Source organism: Patiria miniata, unplaced genomic scaffold (genome assembly GCF_015706575.1).
Source record: "Patiria miniata isolate m_02_andy unplaced genomic scaffold, ASM1570657v1 HiC_scaffold_5, whole genome shotgun sequence".
NCBI classification, from domain to species: domain Eukaryota; kingdom Metazoa; phylum Echinodermata; class Asteroidea; order Valvatida; family Asterinidae; genus Patiria; species Patiria miniata.
Genome location: NW_024037072.1, coordinates 21,174,844 through 21,197,890, shown reverse-complemented (window position 1 = coordinate 21,197,890; position 23,047 = coordinate 21,174,844). Strand labels below are relative to the sequence as shown.

At 40.9% G+C, this 23,047-nt stretch overlaps 1 protein-coding gene across 1 annotated transcript in view; it reads right to left on the bottom strand.

The window, feature by feature from the left end:
* The window catches only part of LOC119740914 (cilia- and flagella-associated protein 61-like), a 36,246-nt gene extending 13,216 nt beyond the window's left edge, over positions 1-23,030 (bottom strand). The window contains exons 1-17 of the mRNA XM_038216393.1: positions 22,944-23,030; positions 20,635-20,799; positions 19,288-19,438; positions 18,008-18,084; positions 16,724-16,918; positions 15,675-15,807; positions 15,088-15,235; positions 12,446-12,535; positions 11,378-11,506; positions 10,687-10,750; positions 9,620-9,680; positions 6,437-6,612; positions 5,356-5,464; positions 4,084-4,281; positions 2,533-2,817; positions 1,022-1,150; positions 151-278 (exon numbers count right to left, since the gene is read on the bottom strand). Of these exons, the coding sequence (XP_038072321.1) occupies positions 151-278; positions 1,022-1,150; positions 2,533-2,817; positions 4,084-4,281; positions 5,356-5,464; positions 6,437-6,612; positions 9,620-9,680; positions 10,687-10,750; positions 11,378-11,506; positions 12,446-12,535; positions 15,088-15,235; positions 15,675-15,807; positions 16,724-16,918; positions 18,008-18,084; positions 19,288-19,438; positions 20,635-20,780 (2,219 nt within the window). The 5' untranslated portion in view covers positions 20,781-20,799; positions 22,944-23,030. The remainder of the gene's footprint in view (positions 1-150; positions 279-1,021; positions 1,151-2,532; positions 2,818-4,083; positions 4,282-5,355; positions 5,465-6,436; positions 6,613-9,619; positions 9,681-10,686; positions 10,751-11,377; positions 11,507-12,445; positions 12,536-15,087; positions 15,236-15,674; positions 15,808-16,723; positions 16,919-18,007; positions 18,085-19,287; positions 19,439-20,634; positions 20,800-22,943) is intronic.
* Between the last annotated feature and the right edge of the window lie 17 nt (positions 23,031-23,047).

Sequence of the window (23,047 nt, the reverse complement as noted above, 5' to 3'; positions counted from 1 at the left end):
GCTCTTTATGTCAAATGTGGTGATTTCAGTGAAATCAAACTTGAAGAAGCTTCAAACTTGAAAGATGCAATAAAGAGAAGATTTTCTACAGTTCAACCAAAAGGGACTTAAAATGGAATACAAGGCGATATTTTTCTCGATGAAACTCACCAGAATGTGAGGGTCTCCAGGAAAGCAACACCAACGTCTGAAGCCCCAACAACCACGATCCGAGCATTGATGGTGACCTTGGGCTCAAGGGTTAACTTGCGATTCATGTGGCTGAGAGCGTACTTTTCCTGAAAATGTCCATTTAAAAGTATCTCTGAGCACAAATTAACAAAACTGACAGAATTCTGAATTCGTTGACAGAATTCTGAATGCAAAAGATTCTGGGCTGTATATATTTACATGATATGCAAATAAGAATGTTAAAAATACACCACTACAAAAATAAAATGCAAATGAAGCAACCTTGTTAAATGTGAAACTTTTAACAATCTAAAATTTGGAAAATTCCACTTTTTTTTAATAAGGGCCTCAAAGATACTTGCCATTAGAAAATAAAACTTTTGCTCCAAAAAAAAAAGACTTGCCAAAAAAATTCACAAGCTTGCTCAGTTGGCACTTGAGTCCACAACTGACTAAACTACATACTGAAATGTTATCTCAAAAAATTCATTTTTTTTTCAAAAAGGTCTTGTTACATAGTTTGAAACATAGTTTTGTGGGGAGTGTGGCCTAGTGGTTAGGGTTCGTGACTCATGATCAGAGGGTCAGGGGTTCAAATCCAGCTGCTGGTCATATGTTGTGTCCTTGGGCAAGCCACTTAACCCCCACTTGCCTCTCTCCACCCAGGAGTACAAATGGGTACTGGCATAAGCTGGGGAGTAACCTGCGATGGACCAGCATCCCATTCAGGGGGAGTAGAAATATTCTCAGTCGTTTCATGCAACTGAAACCGGAGATAAACGCTGGCCTGATGGGCCACATTGGCTCATGACAGACTTTACTTTTACATTGTTTGAAACAAGTAATTTACCTGTTCTTTGAGGACTCTCTCTGAGGGTGCGTTACCCCCTAGCTGCTCCACCGGATACTCAATCTGCCGTCTGGCTCTCACTGGTACCATGTAGTTCAAGCTGGTGACCAACGAATGCTTGCTTCGTATCTGCCACACACAAACATTTCATCACGTTTATAAAGCACCCAACATGGCACATAGTGTAATTTTGCTCTGAACCAAGTTACAAATAACAGACAGAGCAAGATAGGGTTTCTTGTATCCTGTGACATTTTATTTTAGAAGAAAAGACCTTGATTTAGTGATGTAGTATAAAGTTTCCTTATAAGTCTCCTGATGACGAACAGAGCACAATGTTCGTAACTTTGAGTTAAAACAACTGGTTCTTCTCAGAACCACACAACTCAACAGAGATATTATTCACACGGTGTTACCGCAAACTTTCTATTCTTTGTTCATATCCACCATGCAAACCTGTAAGTCTCATTCAATAAAACTTTGCACTTTGCTGTTCAAAATTTTGTCAGAAAAAAAAATCTCTTCAAAATCCTACAAAGTACTATGAATTATGACGGTACACTGAGGATACAATCAAGGGTTTTAAGTGTAAGGCATTATTTTGATTAAATACTAGGATGGTTAATTCTTTTCACTCACTAACATGGACCCTTGATTTTTTAATGTCAGGATGGAAAGAACCCCACAATGCCCAGATTGTAAGACAGGGTGCTACTAAAAGGGGACGAGCCTGTGTTCACAGGAACTGAGTGCCCATCTCTCTTTCAAAGCAATTGGGCCAGACTCAATATAATGCTGCTGCTGTGGGGGATCCCCACACCTCCTCCACAGCGAGTCTGTTACCTTCCCAGCATTGAATAATGCCGGTACCCATTTAACACCTGGGTTGCGAGGAGTAATTGAGGAAAAGCGCCTTACTCAAGGTGCTAATATAAGCAGACAACCTTGCTAAACACGTTTTTATCATTAAATTACTAGAGCGCTAACTTCGTGTACAAAGTAATGCCTGCTGGGCGCATCCATGTTTGTGCACAAACCTATGGAGACCTAGAAATTTTGTACAGCTTTTACCGGTGCGTTATCGAAGCCAATACGCCCAAAACCGAAACGCACGATCATCAAATGAGCTTGTCATTTTGCTCTACGCAAACAGCGCAACGTGTGCGCGTATTCACTGCAGGTGCTTTTTGCCGTCACATTTTTTGAACCGTCAATGACGCGCTTAAGTTGTTTGCGTATCTTCTACTTGCGCATTGCATTTAGAATACACTTTCAAAATTCAATCCATCTAATCTCATTATGTTCTACAAACACGCACATGAATTCAAAATGTCTGCGCCCAGGACGGCTTCAAAGCGTCTCCGCGCGCAGAATGAGGAGTTAGCGCTCTAGTAATTTAATGTAGCTCTATGGTTTTTATCCACTCTGCTGGGAACCAGGTATCACTGGCAATGAAGATATGACATTCTTTTGGTTGGTAACCCTGCTATCTTGCTAAGCAAGACGCTCACCTCCTGGGGCGCATACACTGGGTAGACGGGATAGTAGAGACAGGTGTAGTGAGCCTGCCGCAGGACCTCCTTCATCAAGAGCTTGGTCTGGTGCTGGAAGATGGGGTTGAGGGCCAGGTGATGGAGGTGACCGTGCTCGTCCCGTCGGTGGTGGTTGAAGTAGATGAAGTCCTCGATGTTGTAGTGGGAGCGGATGTACTCGATGTCCTCCTCCTGGCGTGTGATGGCAAGGCCAACAATCTGGTCCAGGCAGGTGGCCACGAAGGCTTGGATCGGGGTACCGTCCTTATGAGATCAAACATTATACAAATGTTGAAAAAAATGGTATGGTATACAGTGGAACGTTGCTATAACGATCACCGCGGGATCCACACAAATTGTTTGTAATAGTGATCGTTCGGTATAGCGATTTTAAGGTGGCGATGCTCCGGTACTCACTTTTCAATAAACAGTGCCCTTCAGAAATTCACCCTGCATGCATTACTACCTACGACAATAGGTGGCTTTCCCCTTCTATTCCTTGGGAAAATGATAGCCACTTGTCACTTTCTGTTTGTATTTTTCAACAACAATGTTCAGTACGTTTTGTACACAAAAATCGGGAGCCAAAGACGATGTTCGGTATAGCCGAATGTTCGGTATAGCGGTGTTCAGTATAGCGACGTTCCTCTGTAATTGATAAAAACATACTTAATCATTCAATTATTTTACCATAATAAATCAGATCAGTTATCGCATAGTTCTCCCATTCCTTCAGGAAAAAAATTGCACTTGCATGATGGAATTACTGAGAAAAAAAGGGTGTTCTGAAAGGCAGTCAAATCTGCTTCAATTCTGTTATGCTGCATACTCTGTAGTTCCTTCCTTTAGGAATATCTTGGAACAATTTTAACGTGTTTCCCCAATTACAAGAAAAACTGTATCTCAAAAAGTGTAAACCTTTCTTTAGACCACCCTGTACATCAAGCTTGATCAAAATGTCATGAAGATTTGGTCAAGATTTGGTCAAGATTTGGTCAAGATTTGGTCAAGATTTGGTCAAGATTTGGTCAAGATTTGGTCAAGATTTAGTCAAGATTTGGTCAAGATTTGGTCAAGATTTGGTCAAGATTTGGTCAAGATTTGATCAAGATTTGGTCAAGATTTGATCAAGATTTGGTCAAGATTTGATCAAGATTTGGTCAAGATTTGGTCAAGATTTGATCAAGATTTGGTCAAGATTTGGTCAAGATTTGATCAAGATTTGGTCAAGATTTGGTCAAGATTTGATCAAGATTTGGTCAAGATTTGGTCAAGATTTGATCAAGATTTGGTCAAGATTTGGTCAAGATTTGATCAAGATTTGATCAAGATTTGGTCAAGATTTGGTCAAGATTTGATCAAGATTTGGTCAAGATTTGATCAAGATTTGGTCAAGATTTGGTCAAGAGTTGGTCAAGAGTTGGTCAAGAGTTGGTCAAGAGTTGGTCAAGAGTTGGTCAAGAGTTGATCAAGATTTGGTCAAGAGTTGGTCAAGAGTTGATCAATAGTTGCCAATCCAGATCTGCTTACAGGATCTCTCCTAGCCTTGTTGTACTGCCTGAGGTCGGCCATCAAGCCGTCCTTGTTGTCAATGTGCTGGGTCAGCTCCTCCACCCCTTGCTCATCGCTGGTGCAGGCCGGCCGGACCTGGAAGGACTGCAGCAAGCCTGAGCGATTGAAGACGTACAGCTCCTGGGGCAGGATACTGGGGCACTTTGGGGTCACGCGCTGGGGACAAAAATATCAGTTTTTTATGATCAGTTCTGGATGTTCATTTATTGGCAAAGCTCCATATCTTTCAGATTTTACCCAGCCTTTACATGCCAAGTAAATGTTCAGTGGTTACTTTCGTCGCCTTTCACTGCTATAGCCCTGGTTCAATTCCTACCAAGACCATATGTGGACTGGGTTTTCAGTTCCTACCTGATTCTGTGGGTGTTACCGAGAATATTCTTCTGGGATTTTCCTCCCACCTCTAGAACTATATTTCCTTCTCATTGTCTTCTCTCTACAGGTTTCTTCAGGCTTTTTGAGCTACAGTGCCTAGGGCTCTTTTGATGAATCCTTGGTTTCATGACCAGTAGGAAAAATAATAAAAGTTAAGTACCTCTTTTGTTTCTCAAGATTTTCTTGGGAAAAATTCATTGGCAAAGCAGCCTTTGAAATGTATCATAAAACACTGGAGCTTCATTGGTTTTGACTTTTTTTAAGATCTGACTGTTTGATGCAAAACAAGATGCAACCCAATAATGAAATTTAGTTTCTGCAAAATGATGAAACTTTAACTAGAATAAGTTGTTCTGACAATGTGAATATTACACAAACAAAATGACATCCCTTTTTAGCCCTGGACATTTTATGATAAATTTCATACCTATAATTGATCATTGTTGCAAACATCAATCATCAGAAGGGACCTTTTCTAATGCTTTTCCAAAGAGATCATGCAAGATGGCCTCAAATTTTGGCTACATTTAGATCTGCGCCCAGAGATTGGCAACCATTTTAGGGGTGGTTCGGGGGAGAGGGGAATATAAAAATAATTTGGTAAAGTTGAAAAACAAAGTGTCCTGGAGGTCGTAATCTTTAATTTCCAGTGAAAAACAAATCACCACCTTTCTCCAAGTGCCTCCAGGTGGCGCTCTTTCTGTCCGAGTTTGCGTTGTTTCCAATGAATGCATAATAATTAGTGCAGTTCAACCTTTGATAAAAAACACCCAAGGTCTCTTTGCGAACGTTCAGGGCAAATGCTTCCAGGAGTAAAAGGCACTTTCTGTTTTCTACGAATAAAGCGGCACTTACGACAAAACTCTGGAGAAGAGGGAACTCAGGCACCATGTGGGGCATGGTGAGTATGCAAAACTCCTTGTCAGGAAACAGGGAGAAAGCCATCGGCAGAAAATCCAGGGATCTACGCAAACAAACCAAATAGTACTCATGAATTATTGTTTCGTTTTTTCTTTGTGGAGGCAATAAAGCGACTTGGGCCACAGGCTTGAGATTATTTTTTTCTATCGATTAGTTGTTTCCTTTTCGATTACGGTTTTGATTAATCAAACGGCGATTTGTTGGTGTACGGTAATTTTCACATAAACCACGTAAAAAAAGCAATACATATCATCCACTTGTCAAGTTGTATCATGCTGCCGAGAACGCATGTTTCATTTAACTACCTTACAAGTACCTTTCAACCAAGTAGGCCACTCTTTGTGTTTGTCTCACTTTTCTTTTGCTTTTTGGAAAGAGTTTTGTGCATGGAATGTATGAGATTTACGGCATGAAAACTTTTGGCTGTTCCAGCACCTTCTGAAAGGAAGCCAATATTGTCGCAAATTGGTTTCGAATAATCAAATGGAGAAATGTTAACTGAGTAATCAACGCATCAATCAAGTAATCGAGTAACCAAATAATAATGATAATAATAATAACAGTGGATATTTATAAAGCGCATGTATCCACCAGGACTGGTGCTCAAGGCGCTACATCATTATTACCCCTGCTCATTGGGCACATGAAACATTCCAAATACCATCTCAGCTCCCTGGGGAGTATACAGCTCGATGCTGCCTGTTAGGCGCAAGGAAGCTAATTCAACCACAATAACCATCTCTGCCCTCACAGGTACCCATTTACTCCTGGGTGGCAAGAAGCAATGAGTAACAAAGTGCCTTGCCCAAGGGCACACGCACCATGACCCAGCCAGGACTCGAACCCACAACCTGCAGCTTTACCCACAGACCACAGCACTCCACATACGAACGGTCTTAAAAGTGACAAGCAAATTAATGGTTGGAAAAACAAGTCCCATGGTCTTTGATAAAAGTTACTCTTATACAGAGCAGACAGATATTTAACAATTTCTCAACCTCACTATTTTACTCACCTCATCTCATATTTTTCATCAATGCAGAACAGTTGGACGATGAAACAGTTTGACTCCCCGTAATACACGGGGTCAAATCTAGGGGTGGGGACGGTGGGCTCTGGGGTGGGGCTCAGCTCTGGCCGGAACGAGGCGACATCAGCATTCTCTTGGGCCGAATGCACTGACGTAGATTTCTGCCGGACAGAAAAAGTATCAAACAGAGAAATGATAATGAAAGTAGAAATCACAGTTCCAAAGGAGGGCGACACAATGAACATTTCAAACTCAGAAAACTGTTTCTTTTTATTTTTTCAGTCTAAGGGGCAAGTTCATAATCCATGCAAAAGCGAAGGTTGAGGCCAATTGTTTGACCTCAACAACCGACGTTAGCCGGTAGCTCAAGGATTTTGTTTTGCACTGAAATTTGTTTATGATTCGGCCTTAAATATTAATCAGTTTTAAGAAAATTCTTGGCAAATTTTATCAATCAATCTCGTTCAAATGACGTCATTTCCTACAGACCATCCACGTGCATCGGCATTTTGAGCCTCAACTTGCATAACGTGCAACGGCTGCGTTGTATTTCGAACACATTTTGAACAACAAGCACCCGTGTTTGGAACATTTTCAACACTGCGCAATAGGGCTGTGCCGAATATTCGGATATTCGGTTATTCGATCGATAAACGAATATTCGAATATTTATTTTCGAATAAGAATATTCGGTGGTGATATGCAATGAAATAAAAAGGTGGAAAAAACTTTTTTTTTAACAACAAAAGTGTATTCTCAAAGTTAAGTTTCAAGTTGCTGCCAAAAAACCCCATAAAAGTAGCTTGTATATGCCAAGCAATAATGCCATACATATATTACTTCTGCTTTGGGAGTGCTTGCAGTAAAGCCAACCCATTTTTTTAACACCGGACTGCAACACCAATCGCTGATGCTTCCGACAAGATAAACAAGATTTTGTCTTTCATGTCTTCACAAAACACTTCCTGACACCTTTTCATATCAAACTTCTAGCATGAGTAGTAACGTTTCCGTTGTCCGTATTTTTGTTTGTTGTTGTCCTACTTACAATCCCTACTTTCAAAAGAAAACCGCCGCTGTTTTTCCCCGATGCGATCCTGGCAAGTTTCCCCGCGCGTTGGTGTTACATGTACATGTGTGCAGCATAGGAAAATGCAGCGTGGCATTGGAGAGGAGCACGTGTTAATTTGCCCACGTGCGCATTGGGAGGGGCTTACTGGATCGGCTATTGACCTCTGCAATCTCATGCAAAGAACTTGATTTCTTTTTTCTGTGTGGGCCTTTGTATTTTCCGTTTTCATGTACTTATTTTGAGGACGTACTGCTCGCACAGGGTCTCACAAGAAGCGGTACATTACACTGATACAGCGAAGCCAATTCCCCCCAAAGTTTTCCATCGCCTGTTCAATCGTGTCGAATGCACGTGATTATAGGGAATCGCCTTGCACGCAGTATGCTGCTCACAGCACGTGGCGGTGTTGTAGAAAACTTGTCATGAACCCCAACATTACATTAAAACGTTTTGAAAACCTTGGTTCATTTACGGACTCTGGGATTTTTCTAAAAGAATTTCTTGTTTACTTTTAGGGGTAAATTTATTATGGCTGTTAGATGTTCGCCTCAATGCCTCCGTAATTATATACATGTACATGTACAAAATAATCTAGTTCTCTCAACTGATCAGAGCACCCTTTTATCGAACACATTTTCGTTCGCTGTCCGTCAGCTTTGTTCGCTGGGTTAGTCTGCTAATTGCACCCAATATTTGCACAAATAAAACATACATAAACACTTCAAAAACTAGTTCAGCAATTATACTTTCAGTAATAATAGCGGGAACCTCTGGCTTATGTACTCCAAGTCGAGCAAAACGCAAGAAAAAGGGCAGACAACAGAGAGGATTTCAAACTCAAAAGAGCTCTCATTTATTTCGCCAGACAGACTTCGCGGTCAACTCACCGCACCGTACCCCTGATTCTCAGCATAGAAAACCACAGCTCGACAAAATGTATCAAAATGTTGCAAGTTGGAATATCCAAACCTTTTAGTGGCCTATTTGTTAGAAAGTTATCTCCAGAGCACGCACTTAGCCAGACAAAAGAACCGGGTCAGCGCACCTGTGCCCTAATTAGCCCGCCAACAATGCGCCCGCCGGAGCTCGGCTGGCGATTTTAAAAATTTTTTTGCTGAAATGTCACCCTTCGTGTTTTGGGTACACAGCTTATAATACATCCCCTGTGGGCACTGGGCAAACAAGGAAATACTGCTTTGCACGTGTCAAGCTGGGGCGTGTGTATGCCGCGCCCACGCCCATTATTTGCATAAACTTAAATATGCATTTACAATTCAAAGACCCATATTTCATTGAATAAAGACATTAAATATCATAGGTTTTTTTCTTGGAGTTTTTGGTTGTTGAGAATAAGTTTATTTAAAATGATATAAAATCATTTCCTCAATTCTTGGTGACAAAAGTGCGAGTTATTATTATAAAAGTGATTTTTTTATCCTCAATACTGTGACTAGGAAGTACACCGTTTTGTAGACTTCAAGAAGCTTCCAGTAATAGATATGCCCGGTTCCTGTTTGTGAGTTAAGGGTCGGAGAGTCACAATAGCTGACGCCACCCGCCGTGTTTGGGGTTCACGGCTTAATACGTCCCCCATGCAAACAAGGAATCCTTCACTCTAGCTTCTCTGGTTATTGTTAATCTTTAAATTACTGACGACTGAAGAACAACTGATTGTTTTCAAATACCTGACCTACCTGTGAAGAAATCTTGCATGGCATGCTGACATGCGCACGTACGTTGACTACATGTACATGTATGGCATATTTTTGCTTTTGAGGGAATTTGGAATGGCCAAATAACCGAATATTCGAATATTCGATCGATTGGAAGGTCGAATATTCGAATATTCAATTATTCGAATTGACTCAGCCCTACTGCGCAATGCGTGCTTGATTGCGTAAAATACGCAGTTGCAGTTCTTCTACAAAGATGGCCGTCATTGAACGAGCCCTACACAGAGACTTAGAAGCTCAAATTAACATGAGACAGTGTTTACAATTCTGTCTGCACAATTTTGATGTTGGGGTATTCTCACGCTGCATTTATGATAAACAGGAAAAGACATAGCGAAGATGTAGAATACAGACTGATTTTACCTTTGATCCTGTAGATTTGATAGATTCTGCATCATCCTGGTCACTCATTAATGAGGCAACACTGTAGAAGAAAAACACACAAGGAAGCTACAACACATTTCTTATTTATTATAATAAAGAATTATGGAATATTCATTAAGGTAAGACATTCATTTCTTAGATCTGTCCAAAGTTATGAAAATTTGCTTGATACTGCTCGAAGTAAAATTGCTCAAAATCTTAAGAAGGGTGCATAACACCTTACTCATGGAAGTTTCCATTCAGTGGATACTATAAGTCTCGTTCAAATGACGTCATTTCCTACAGACCATCCACGTGCTCGGCATTTTGAGCATGACCTTGCATAACGCGCATCGGCTGCGTCGTCTTTTGAACACATTTCGAGCACCAAGCGCGCGTGTTTGAAACATTTTCAACACTGCGCAATGCTTGTTTGACTGCGTAAAATACGCAGCTGCAGTTCCCAACAGTAATGGCTGTCATTGAGCAAGCCCTATACAGATACAGTTGTTATCTACATGTATAACGATACAGAGTGGTTATCTATTAGGCCCAACAAAAAAATAGTTGGTCTCTGGTCAGACCGAAGCTCCAGAATTGATACGGCGACGCGTTTTTTTTTGTTTTTTTGGGTGGCTTTTTTTTTTCAAGCTTGAATTGTACAGAAAAGGCGAGTACTATTTTGCTTTTTGTGTCCTCATTATACATTGGTGTCCTCAATAATTTGCCTTGGTACTCTTTATCATTTTCCTTGGTGCAATTTCCCCATTCCTTGGTGCTCCTTGGAACAAAAATTTGAGGAGGTGCGGCAATAGAGGGCGCTGTTGTAGCTTTCGTGTTAATTTAAAGAAAAAAAAAGGTTGACGCGCATGATTAAAATCGACGCGCGCGCTGACCAGAGACCGCGTATTTTTTTTTTTTTTTGGCCTTACTATACAAATATAGTTGTTATCTGCATATGAAAACTGCAGGTACAGTAATGCGTTTGAATGAAGGTGGTGCATTTGAATTGGGTTTTGATGGAGACTGAAACCTAGAGTTTTTACAAAAATCAGTCATAAAAATACCTTGCCATGTGCGCATCACTCAACTTTGTGTGAACCTTCACATCAGTTGACTCAGCCCCGCTGGCTGAAAACCAAAAAAGATACAACAATTTTTATTAAAATACGACTATTCCAACTAAATATAAACAATTCGGACAGCTGATTACAAGCCTTTTTGAAATGTATATTATGGAAAGATACCTTAAATTGTCTTTAAATAATATTTTGATTTATTGGTTATTTTACACTATGAAAATAACGATGACTACACTCCTTGATTGTTTCAGCGAAAAACTTAAGCAGTGCGTCCTATAATTTTTTTGTAACAGAAATATTTAATCATGTAGAGCCGCAGTCTCGAAATTCAGGACCATGAGGTAAGAGCACAAAGCCAAAGCTTTAGACAAGTCCAAAGTTTAGAAAACACCCAAGTCTTGTTACACACAAAGTAACGCTAATACAAATATTCTGCTACACATTTATCTATTAATAAGATGGGATTTTTGCATCGGGGTGATGTAAATCAAAGTAGGTTTTGCCCTTCACCGACGTATAAACACTGCATACGCAGTGTGTTACCTCCAGAGTGAAAGTTGGGGAAAAAAACACTTGAGTGGGACTCGAACCCATGACCTCCTGCTTTCTGAATGAAATGAAAGAAGTTTTCTGAATGAAATGAGAGAAAATAAAGGAGGGACTTGGAGATACTGACCACTTGTTCCTGGCTTGGGTGGTTGTGCTGGCGTGCTCTGGGGAGGTAAGGTGCTGGCAGCTGGTGTTGTCTTGCTGCCACTGGCTGGTCTCGTTGCAGTGGATGGGGTCGGTACGACAGTCCCGTCACCTGGGGCAAACAGAAAACCCACATACAAAGTCCTTTGGTACTCATACAAGCAAGACATTATGTCTATTTATTAATTATTTCCTTTGGAGTTTCTAACAATAAAACTTTTTAAACGATAGATATACCCATGCATGCATTCAAAATACGGTTATTTTTGCACCCAAAATACTGCAATTCCAATTGCCCAGGGAGTGGTTATTAATCTCATGTCAAATCAAATGTCAGTTCATGTATCAAGTTTACAAGTAACAGGGTACGGAAAGTAACACCAGAGTGCCACATTTCATTTTTCAATTTTGTTTAACCCATTAGCACTTGTACCACATTGTATTACATTGTGTTTATTTACTGAAGAATCAATAAAACCATAGAATGCTTTTCGGGCGCTACAGTGACTATAAGGTTAACCTATCTTAATGTAATACTGAAATATTCTGAACTTGAGCGCATTACCACACAGCGTTTAACCGCTGTCAGACTCTATTGCGTCATTTTATATGGGGAGTCAGGTTGGCGTAGCGGTACTTTCCTCGCCTTCCACCGCTGTGACCCGTTTTCGAATCCCGCCTGGGCCAATATGTGGATTGGGTTTTCACTCCCTGCCTGATTCCGTTGGTTTTTCTAAGAATATTCTTCTGGGATTTTCCTCCCTCCTCTGAAACCATAATTTTTTCTCAATGTCTTCTCTCTATAGGGTTTTCAGGATTGCGAGCTACAGTGCCTGGGGCGCAGCGGCTTTTGAGGAATCCTTGGTTTCATTACCTGAAATAATTAATAATAATAATAATCATCACTTGAACATTGTTAGGCTGAGTCTGGAATGGGCATGGCCTATTGCCTATAGAAGTTTATATTTAGTTCAGCGTGTCCAATTTTAAACAACAAACGTTGAAGCCTTAGCAACAAACAGCCACTTGTAACTACTTTTATTGCTCGTACCTTTATTGGAGATAGAACTAGATCTAGAGATTGGTTTGTCCCCTCCGATCTGACTTCCTTCCTGATCCTCCATCACCACCGGCTGCTCCTCTGATGTCAAAACAAAATACATGCATTATCAGTGTTGGAGGTCTCGAGGCCGGCCTCGGCCTCGAGGCCGGCCTCGAGGCCGATTTTCATGGCCTTGGCCTCGGCCTTGGCCTCGGAGGTGCAAGGCCTCGGCCTTGGCCTCGGCCTCGGAGCCTTCCGGCCTCGGCGAATCGGTCGAGGCCGGCTCGAGGCCGCCCATTTTGATGTGTTTTCTATTCTAATTAATTTTAATTTTTTACCGTATCAAACCCTCGATATTCTGCCGCAGTGGGTTCCGTGAAACGAACGCATATACAATGTACGCACGAATGAACTGGAAATGGTTGCATTGAACGTACTCACGTACGTAGCATCTTCGCCTAGCCTGCGCTTCAGCTTTCTCCGTGCGTGCAAACGTTATAACTGTTACCGCGTGCCAGACTACATAAGTCTGGCACCAATCCCATCTGCGTACAATAACATGTGGTAGTAGACTAGTCTGGTTTGCAGTATTGTACAACATTTTCTCGTTTCGCCTCTGTACCCCGACCTTTAAAAATGATTTGCGGCAAGGAGTGACAAGCTTAATTATTTTTTTTTATAGGCCACTGTTTCAGTAAAAGTCTGAACTTTCTGGGTACGATCGAGTGTACTAGTCCGTACCATTTTTTTTCATAAAGATATGATAAAAACAGTTACGATTTATCAAGTAGATTTTATTTTTACACGGTGATTTAAATGAAAGTTCCGGCTCACACGGTAATGTTTGGCGCAAATGGTCGATATGGAAGCGCGATTTCAGAATTCGTTTTTCCATCCAAATGAATGCTAAGTTCTGAATGAATGTTTTAATAATAGGAATCAGTATTCCTCGTGGTACCAGGATACTTTTTTGTATTTTTAGAGCCATGTTGATACTTATTACATGTATAAGCACGGTTTGAAATTGACTAATTTTGCGTGGTTACAGATATATGGCCAAAACCTCTGGACTCCCTACCTCTTGCCATGATCTTAAAATTCTTCGAAGCCATTGGATTCAAATCGAATGATCCGAGAATTCATGGTCATTTTGATGAACTGAGTGATATCATGCACGCATGTTCCGTGTTGTTTGGAGCGGGATTGGCCATTGCCAGACTTTGTCTGGTACTGCGGTATTAACAGTGATAATGCGTGGACACTTATCCCGTTGTGTGGAGCGGGATTGGAACTATGCTTTGCCCGTGCGTAATGGCGGGCCGTCTGGCATTGTCTGGTCGCAGGCGCGGTGTTTGCTCGGCGCGCGCCTGGACAGTGCGAAGGTCGGGGGGGGGGGGCGAAACTTTTTGGGTATGAGTGGTAAAAACCTGATTCAAAAATCAAGTTGTTGTTTATTTTAATGGGGATTCCTTTGATATTAAGCATTTTGATGTAAATCTTACAGAATAAAAACTCAAAATTTGGCCATTTAAATTGTTGTATCTCCAAAGGGCAAACACCTATGAGCCTGACTCAAACGCCATTGATTTTGTTGTGTAATTTGCTTTCAGTGATACAAAACTTGAGATTTCTAACCTAAACAAATAAAATTCGCCAGACTCCCTACAAGAGGAAACCCATTGCAAGCTGTAAATTTGTAAGCCAGGCACTCCAAAACTCAGTGAATTCAAATAAAAAGATGTTAAAACTCCAACATAATCTTGGCCTTGTTTTAGTGATTTATATTTTATTACATGTTTTGACAGCCGGCCTCGGCCTCGGCCTTGGCCTCGGAGGTGGTGGCCTCGGCCTTGGCCTTACGGTTGTGGCCTCGGCCTCGGCCTTGGCCTTGGAGGTTGTGGCCTCGGCCTTGGCCTCGGCCTCGGAGGTTGTGGCCTCGACTACAACACTGTGCATTATCATGAAATGGGATTCAAACCCGCTACATCCATACTGATGCTCCTGCCCCATTTTGGTGGTTCCCCATTTAGTTAGCAAAAACACTCGAATGGCAACAAAATGTATCTGTGAAACTAAACATGCACCCTGACACTAAAAGAGAAGTATGTAAGTTGTCCAATGTATCGTACAGAACAATTTTTTTGATATTTTTGACAAGATCCGGCAAAATAGTTCTTCATTTCATTTTGATATATTGCTCAGTTTGACACCCTGACTAATATGGGCATTATGTGGGTGAAAACTTGACAGGTTTTTATTGTTTTCCAACATTGAGAACCAGTTGATACCAAATGTAAGAGTGACTGTTGAAACTCTGCTACTTCGCATTAACTTGGCCAAAGTTTAAAAGTAACATAACATCTGAGCCCAATTTCATGGCGCTGCTAAGCACACAATTTCCTGCTAACAGAACCTCCATCCATTGCATGGAGACCGTACGCAGTAAGCACAGCAAGAAGCATGCATGCCTCAGAGGAAAAAGTTGCTTAAATTAGTGACATAACAATAGAAATCTCCATGCGTGCGCAGCCATTAGCACATGCACACAATGAAATAGTACTTCAGTTTAGCACAATTTTCTGCTATAAAGTAAGCACAACTTTTCTGCTAACTGTTAAGCAGCGCCATGAAATTGGGCCCCGGTCACTAACCTTGAGGGGGAGGGGTAGGGGGCACAAGAACGTCGTCAGGGTGGGGCTTGCGAAGACCGTGGAAGGGGCCCAACTCAAAACAGCTGCTGAGCAGATTGAGGTTGACTTTCCTGGAAATGCTCATGAATCCCTCGGCAGTGCCTTCACTCTGCGCCACAACAACAACAACAAAGGTAAGAAGAACGGAAGATTACAAGCAAAAGCTCGGATGTACATGAACCAAATCTTGATTTCCAGGAAGGCAGGCAAGCTTTAATTGAATGTGAAATTTCTAAAACTGTTGTATCTTTCACCTGAATTTGCGACCTCAAACGACCTTTGCGACCTTACAGGTTTACAGTGTAAACTGCACCTTTTGCAAGCGTCACCTGTCGCGCGTAAAAAGTCACATCAAAGTCACATCAGTTGTGGCTTTCCACGTAGCCTGAATTTCATTATAAAGATTCCCCACAATTGGCATTCAAAACCTTTCCCATAATTTGGAACTGGTTCCTGATATCGGTAGTCGGGTACTCAAATGTCTCTCTTTCACGAAAGTGTATTAATTCTTTTCATAAATAGAATCTTTGGGGTTTGGTTTAACTCACCTCCACAATGATGGCATGGTTGTCTACATTCTGGGATTCAATCAACTCGGCCAGAAAGAAATCACCATATGTAGTCTTCAACATGTCACTCTGACGATTGAAGATGGGAGTCAGGTCATCATGATCCTCAACTCTAAAATAGGTAAAGGCAAGATTAATGAAATCAATTTTCCTGACAACTAATATACTTCAGTCTACCAATTATTTAAAAAGGGGACACAATCACTGCTATACTATCAGGCAGAAAAGGTGTATGTATATGTGTGTTCGCCAGAAAAGTAGGCAACCGGCGGCATGTAAAAAGAACAACTTTTCTCCCCAAAAATTGTCTGGTCTAGAGAGGAAGGTAATGCACAAGACAAACATTTAAGGAAAAAAACAGCATCACATAGTATCATTTGTGCCTCATAAGTTCATTCATATCTGCATACAATCTCATAAGGCACCATTAGACCAATTTCATGGCGCTGCTTAACGTTAGCGAAAAATCCCTGCTTACCATAGTACAAAAATTCTGATCTAACGGTATAAAGTGTATTTCACTGGCGAGCGAGAAATTTTGGCTTACTATAAGGACTGTGCTGACAGCATTAGCGCAGATTTTTTTTTGCTAGTGCTGTAAGCACAGAACGGTGATCGTAAGTACGGAATTCTGTGGTTAGCAGAGCTTTGAAATTGGGCCCAGGGGCTAGTGCTGTAAGCACAGAACGGTGATCGTAAGTACGGAATTCTGTGGTTAGCAGAGCTTTGAAATTGGGCCCAGGGGCCAATTTCACGGCGCTGCTAAGCACAAAAATTTGCTTAGCACAAAAAAAGGCTGGCTTATAAAAGCAGGTTACCAACCAAAACTCCACGTGATATTTATTGCTCGTGATTAGTATTCAGCTGTTGTGTGCTTAGCATGAAAATCACATGGAGTTTTGGCTGGTAAACTGCTTTTATAAGCCAGACTTTTTTTGTGGTAAGCAAATTTTTGTGCTTAGCAGTGCCGTGAAATTGGGCCCAGTCACATTAACCCACCATCTACCTCCAATCTCCACACGACTCACCTGGCTTTTCTCACAAACAGCACCGGACAATGGTCGTGCCTGTGACAAACAAAGACCGAGTGACTCTCCAGGGGCTTGGCCCCAAACTTCTTGTCCAGCGGCTTGAAGATATCGGCCAGGGCGGGCTCCGGGTAGATCCCACTGGGCACCACGAGGTACAGGAAGTGGACGTCTGGTACCGCATTGAAGACGGTGCTGCAACAGTTTGCCAAATGTAATAATAATAATAACTGTATTTATGTAGCGCCTTTTGCCAGAGGATACAAAGCGCTGGGGAAGAATGCAACCAAAGGCAGGTAAATGAAGTATATGAGACCCATTATGTAGCATCTTTTTGCTAGGTGCTGCGGCGCATAATTGCTGCCTCTGCCAGAAACACCAGGGCAAACCCCTTCAATTAGCGGCAAGTATTACTGGGTTCTTTAACGTGCATTACACAACATACGAGACCTACGGCTTTACGTCCCATCCGAAGGACGAAGCAATAATGGTAAAGTGCCTTGCTCAAGAGCACAAGCACCATGTTCACACGGTCAGGATTCGAACCCATGTACCACAGCACACGGGTCGAACACCGTAACCATTGGACCACAGCGCCCCATACACCGTCGTGATTATTGAGGGAAAAAATAGTTCTACTCAAAAAAAAATCTACATCTCAATGGACAACTTCACACTGGTCTTTTGGCTGACACTGAGCAATTATTGATTGCCTAAGTACTTTTATACAGAAAAGATGCTGATTAAGATTTGAAGGTTTGCATGGTAAAGACAGCAATAAGAATAAGGTTTAAGATAGCAACATGTGACAAATCTCTTTTGTGAGTTTGTGACGTTCTGAAAAGAACCGAAGGAAACTCAACGTTTCAGACAGTACACTCTGCCCATCGTCAGGAGGCTAAAAAGATGAAAGATGATTTTTCCAGTCATTTTTCTTAATTTATTTCTAGTCAGATCATTTTGTCCTCTTGTTTATTTTTGTCTTTGACTTAATTAATTAATTATTTGATTATTCAATGTCTTTGGTTTTGTCTTGTACAGGCACTCCGCTACAAGCCTTGGCTTATTAGTATTGTGCCTCCACAATATTGTATTTTGCTTTCTGTTATGTTATTGTTTCAGTATGGAAATAAATGTAATATTGCATTGAATTGAATTGAACTGAATTGAAATTGAATGTGAGTTAGAATCCACACGTTTTTCTTCTCCTAACAGTTTATAAATTCAGAAACTTTTCTACAATATAAAGTGCAACAGCAAAAAATAAAAATCATTCTTTATTACCGAATGATTTCCCTGGCACTTCCATGTGAAAACTCTTGTTTGGCTGCAAAGTAGTGCATGAACAACGTGTTCAAGGGCTGTAAATGAAAAAGCCAAAGTTACATTAAAATAACACTGTGGACAATTGAAAAGCATTATAAGTTGGCTAGTGCATTTGATCAGTTTACTTTCCATTCCTCATTTAGTAGTTTCTATAAAATATCTTTTAAAAACTCTTCAAAGGGAATGTTTCTGATAAACGTGAATGACATATTTAAAAGATTTACATTAAGTTCTATGCATAAAGACACTGCTCTGCATGAACAAGGTTGTAGCTAGTTTTACAATTTCAACAGCATACAAACTATTATTCCTATTGGTCGAGAGCCTGTCACATGACCGGTCTTGCCGGCCGTCTGACCGGTCTTAAACACTTTTCCAGTGTCACATGAAATTTGGACTCCTACAATGTATGAAATCTGGTGCCTTTTATCATTTTATTGGTTGAATGTTCACAATCCTCGTGTATGCATGCGCAATTCTACCAGTGAGTCAAAATTGCATAGTCCTAAATTCACACTACACCGGCACAGCTGCGTTGTGTGCCACATCGCGAAGTACGCGCAAGCCAATCTCCACATAATGAGCTGTTTACGACACTCCTGAGACTGGACATTGCATAATATAGCTAGAGGGGTGTCCCGGAAACATGAGGTAATAATGTTGAACAAATTCATTGGAAATTTTTTGACTTGTTTTGACTTTTGGACCGAAAAGTTTTGATTATTTGACCGAAAAGGTATTTATGAATGGGAATAAATACATACTTGGCCGGTATTAAACACTTTGTTTAAGACCGGTTGGAGTCTGGATACTGGGTAATTATCAGAATCCAAACTCCAACCGGTCTTAAACAGAGTGCTTAAAACCAGCAAAGCACACATTTATTCCCTTATTTTTACTACCAAAATTCTCTCTTCCCAAAAATAACTGGCTTCATAGTAGTAGTACACAAAAGTTTAACATGACCACAATGAACTTGACCACCAAGCCACAGGTCAGTTGTTTCACATCCACATTTGTTCCCTGACTGTGTCTTTGATCAGACAATGAAGACTCTTTCCTATGAGATCATGGCCCATTTTCAAAGTACATGTATCATGTGATTTGTATTACTTTTGCCAGTTTACGCTTCCTTGATTTTTTTTTTCAGCACAAAAATTGCAAAGCCGTATCTTCTGGTTAGCTGTTCAATGAAACTGAGCTGAGGCTGCGGGGTTAATTGTAGAGTCAATACTCACAGTGCACTTTTGGCAGTCAAAGTATGCATTGAGCCACTCCTGCCACTTGGCCGGGTCAACGTCGGGCACATTGGGGTAATCAAAGAAGGCAGAATGCGCCAAGATCTGCTCCTTGTCATTATTCAGAGTCACTGCCAACACAGCCTTCTCACTGTCCAAAAATAAAAGTTCAAGTTTATGGTTTAAATGAGACAATATGAGCAACTCGCAATACTTTCTCTAAACACTTAGACTTTGTCCTGGAAATGCCACATTTCTAGCCTCATGGTCACCATCCTGTATAAAGTATGCTGCATTTATTTATCTGTCTGAAGTTGCTTTCATACAGTAGTCGTACAACGACAAATGCAATTGGAAGTCTTGTAAATACACTCAGATCAAAATAACTTTAAAAGTGCAAAAGTCTTGAGCAAAAGGACTTCAGTTTTGTGCGATGATGTAAACTTTTTTAAACAAAAACAGCCTGCAGTATTAAACTGTTGCTGACACACTGCATTATTAATTGTTCCTATCACTTAAATCCTCTCTTTACTCCTTTCTCCCAAAGGTACTCACATACATTTGAAAATTGTCGACTGCTCTGATGTGGGATATGCAGTTTTTAACATCCGAGGGGCGCATAGCACTCTCGGAGCCCAGAGGGGTTAAAAACAGCGTATCCCACATCACAGCTGTCAACAACTGTTTTGCTATATCGCCAATAAGTCAAAATGGTAAATGATTGTAACTTAATATGCAAGAAATAAATTAAAATCAGTGGGATGTAACTGCAGGCTTTCCTGTCGGACACGAGACTGCGCGTTTGTGCATTGCATGCAGATCTCGGTCATGAGCGCGCCTGCAGATTCTACACGCAGGCCTGCAATGTGCCGTGTATACGAGGTAAACCAGTGTACAATGCGTTTTTATAGATTGGACGCATGGCCGTTCTTGACCAATGTAATTACAGTATCCAAGCGCACGATATAACAAATCAATTTTGAAACTTCTATAAGTTGATGTAATCTTTATTTCCTTTCTTTCACGACAGCATCCAAAGGGTCAATCAAATAAATCTTGGCCTAATTTCACGGCGCTGCTAAGCACATGATTTTTTTGCTAATAGAGCCTCCGTCTATTTCATGGAGACCGTAAGCATAAGCACAGCAAAAGGCATGCTTACTTCGGAGGAAAAATTTGCTTAACTTAGTGACGTAACAATGGAAATCTCCATGCACGTGCGACCGTTAGCACACACACGCCGTGAAATAGTGCTTAAGGTTAGCAAATTTTTCTGCTATGCTAAACACAACTTTTGTGCTAACTGTTAAGCAGCGCCGTGAAATGGGCCCTTGTCATTTGTCTTACATCAGGTTGACAACATTGACCAGTCCGAACTGGGGCTCGGTAGCAGGTCCGACCAGCTTCAGGATGCTGTGAGCATCCAGTGACTCTGTGCGTCGAGCATTGATGACCTCAGCTGGACCGTTAGCTGACATCAACACCGCGGTCATCCTGCACGGTTACTTGGGCCTAGACAAGGGGAACATAAAACAAAAACAAAATTTATGGATACGTTCACAGAACTTTGCTCCACTTTACTTTCAGGGTCCAAAATGAGATGCACAGTTGGTTGATATTTTCGTTATTCTTCAATGTACAGCCTGTCTCCAAAAGAATTTGGTACAATCGAAAACGATTTTTTTTTTCAATATTAAATCTCAACATAAGTAAGTCGTTTTGAGCATCACATTAAAGAAAAAAGACCAGGCTTTCCAATACTTTTTGTTTCATCTCATTTGCTTTTGTCCATCCAGAGATAACTCCAGTTTACTGCGGAACACAAACATCGAGTTTGTTTCTTTTGCCAAGTTGCAATCTTTTGTGAGCTTCAAGACAGCAAGGCACAGTACTCGAAACAACTCTGCCCATGCATAAAAGTGGCACAAAATCGATTTTGGTGTACCGCACTAAATTGATTATATCTCTGAATTGACAAAAGCAAATAAGATCAAACAAACACTATTGGAAAGCCCCGTCTTTGTTCTTTAATATTACATGTATGCCAAGTAAGAATGACTTATTTTGAAATTTCATATTTAACCAATTTTTTTTCTGATTGTACCATTTTTTTTAGACAGGCTGTACTTTTTAATTGCATGGAAATTTGCAACTTACATTTTCAATTACCACAACTGACTTGTGCACACCTACACATAGACAGTAATGCACTCACCAAAATAGCTGGCAATTATGAAAAGCAATACTAGGAAATTTGCTGAAAATGAGCAGGTTTTTGATTTTGAGGGACACCATGACTAAAAACAAACAAACGTACTTAGCTATTGTTATGGTGGCAATAATGCAATTTTCAACTGCTGTAGTTATGGCATTGCAAAAAAAAAACTATCATCAACGTCATCTATATGTTGGGCGCGATAGATGGATCAGTGCTATTACTCAATCATGCAGAAATGGGATTTAGCGCCAATCTGGCAATCCTGTGGGACACATCTCAGACTTGACTTTTCAAAACAATCCTCCAGACTAGAGCAATAAAATAGAAAGAAGAGGTGATCGCCTGATTGCTGTGCAATCAACCGATGGCAGCAAGATCGACCAATAGCACAGTGTGATAGACTGATTGCACGGATCCTCTGATCGCACCCAATGTCATGATATATGATGTAGGGCCTAACTGCAAATCCAACGTGAGCGCTTGGGCAGCTCGACTGAGTAAACATGGGAGCGAATCCACAATGTCATAGTTTTCTTTTATAGTACTTTTACATTTTTAACATTTCTGTAATGGACCGTTTCTGTAATGTACCACGGATACATAGTCCGGGATTTCGGGATTCTTACGACCCGGTGATTGTAACGTAGTTGTGACTCCAGCTCTAATGCGATAGGCATTAGACTAGAGTTTGAGACTGGACAAGCTAGACATTGCTTTAGTTTAAACGCAGAGGCTATTGTTACGGCAACCGTAACGCATTTCCCATTTTCTATCGTTACGGTAGACTGCAACTTTTATAAAAACATGACAAGAAAATATAAAATAGAAGGAAAAAAGTGAATTTGAATGTTATGAAATTCGGACTTTATTTCCCTTTTAAAAAAAATCCTCCAAAGCCTCAGGTCATGCAGGTTACAAAAGGAAAAAAATTCGAGTGCAAAACCGAGATTCAAACCCGCAACCTCGCGGTGCAAAATCCTACCCTCTATTGACTGAGCTGTCGCACTGCTCGCTAAAACGTGTGGAAACAAATAATTATATACCTGCGACTGCGTGCGTATTAAAAAAGTATCGTAGAGGGCGCTAAACAACGACTGCCGTAACGATAGCCACTTCGTAGTTTAAATCATGTAAATTAAAGATTGCGGTTGCAGAATTCATTTAAACATAACAATAACACTAAAAAAAAATCTAAATGAGGGGTGTTACTGTCTAACGTTACATATGCTAGCCGCTACACTTCAACCCCCCCCCCCCTCCCGCCCCCTCCGCCGGGCCCGGGCCAAAAAGCAACACAGACTCACACTCACAGTCACACAAAAAAAAAACACAGCAACTGCAAAAATGTGCAAGTCTGAACAATGTATCGATACATTGACCTCATCTTTAAACCATAACATAAGGTAGAAATGTTAATTAAGTCACACACTTTTCTCACCCGATTCTGAGATTTATGGGTTTTAAATGAAGTGCAATATTCCTTTTTCGTGCGAAGAGAGCGTAGCCTCCTTGGCAACAAATGACCTCGAACTTGTAATATTA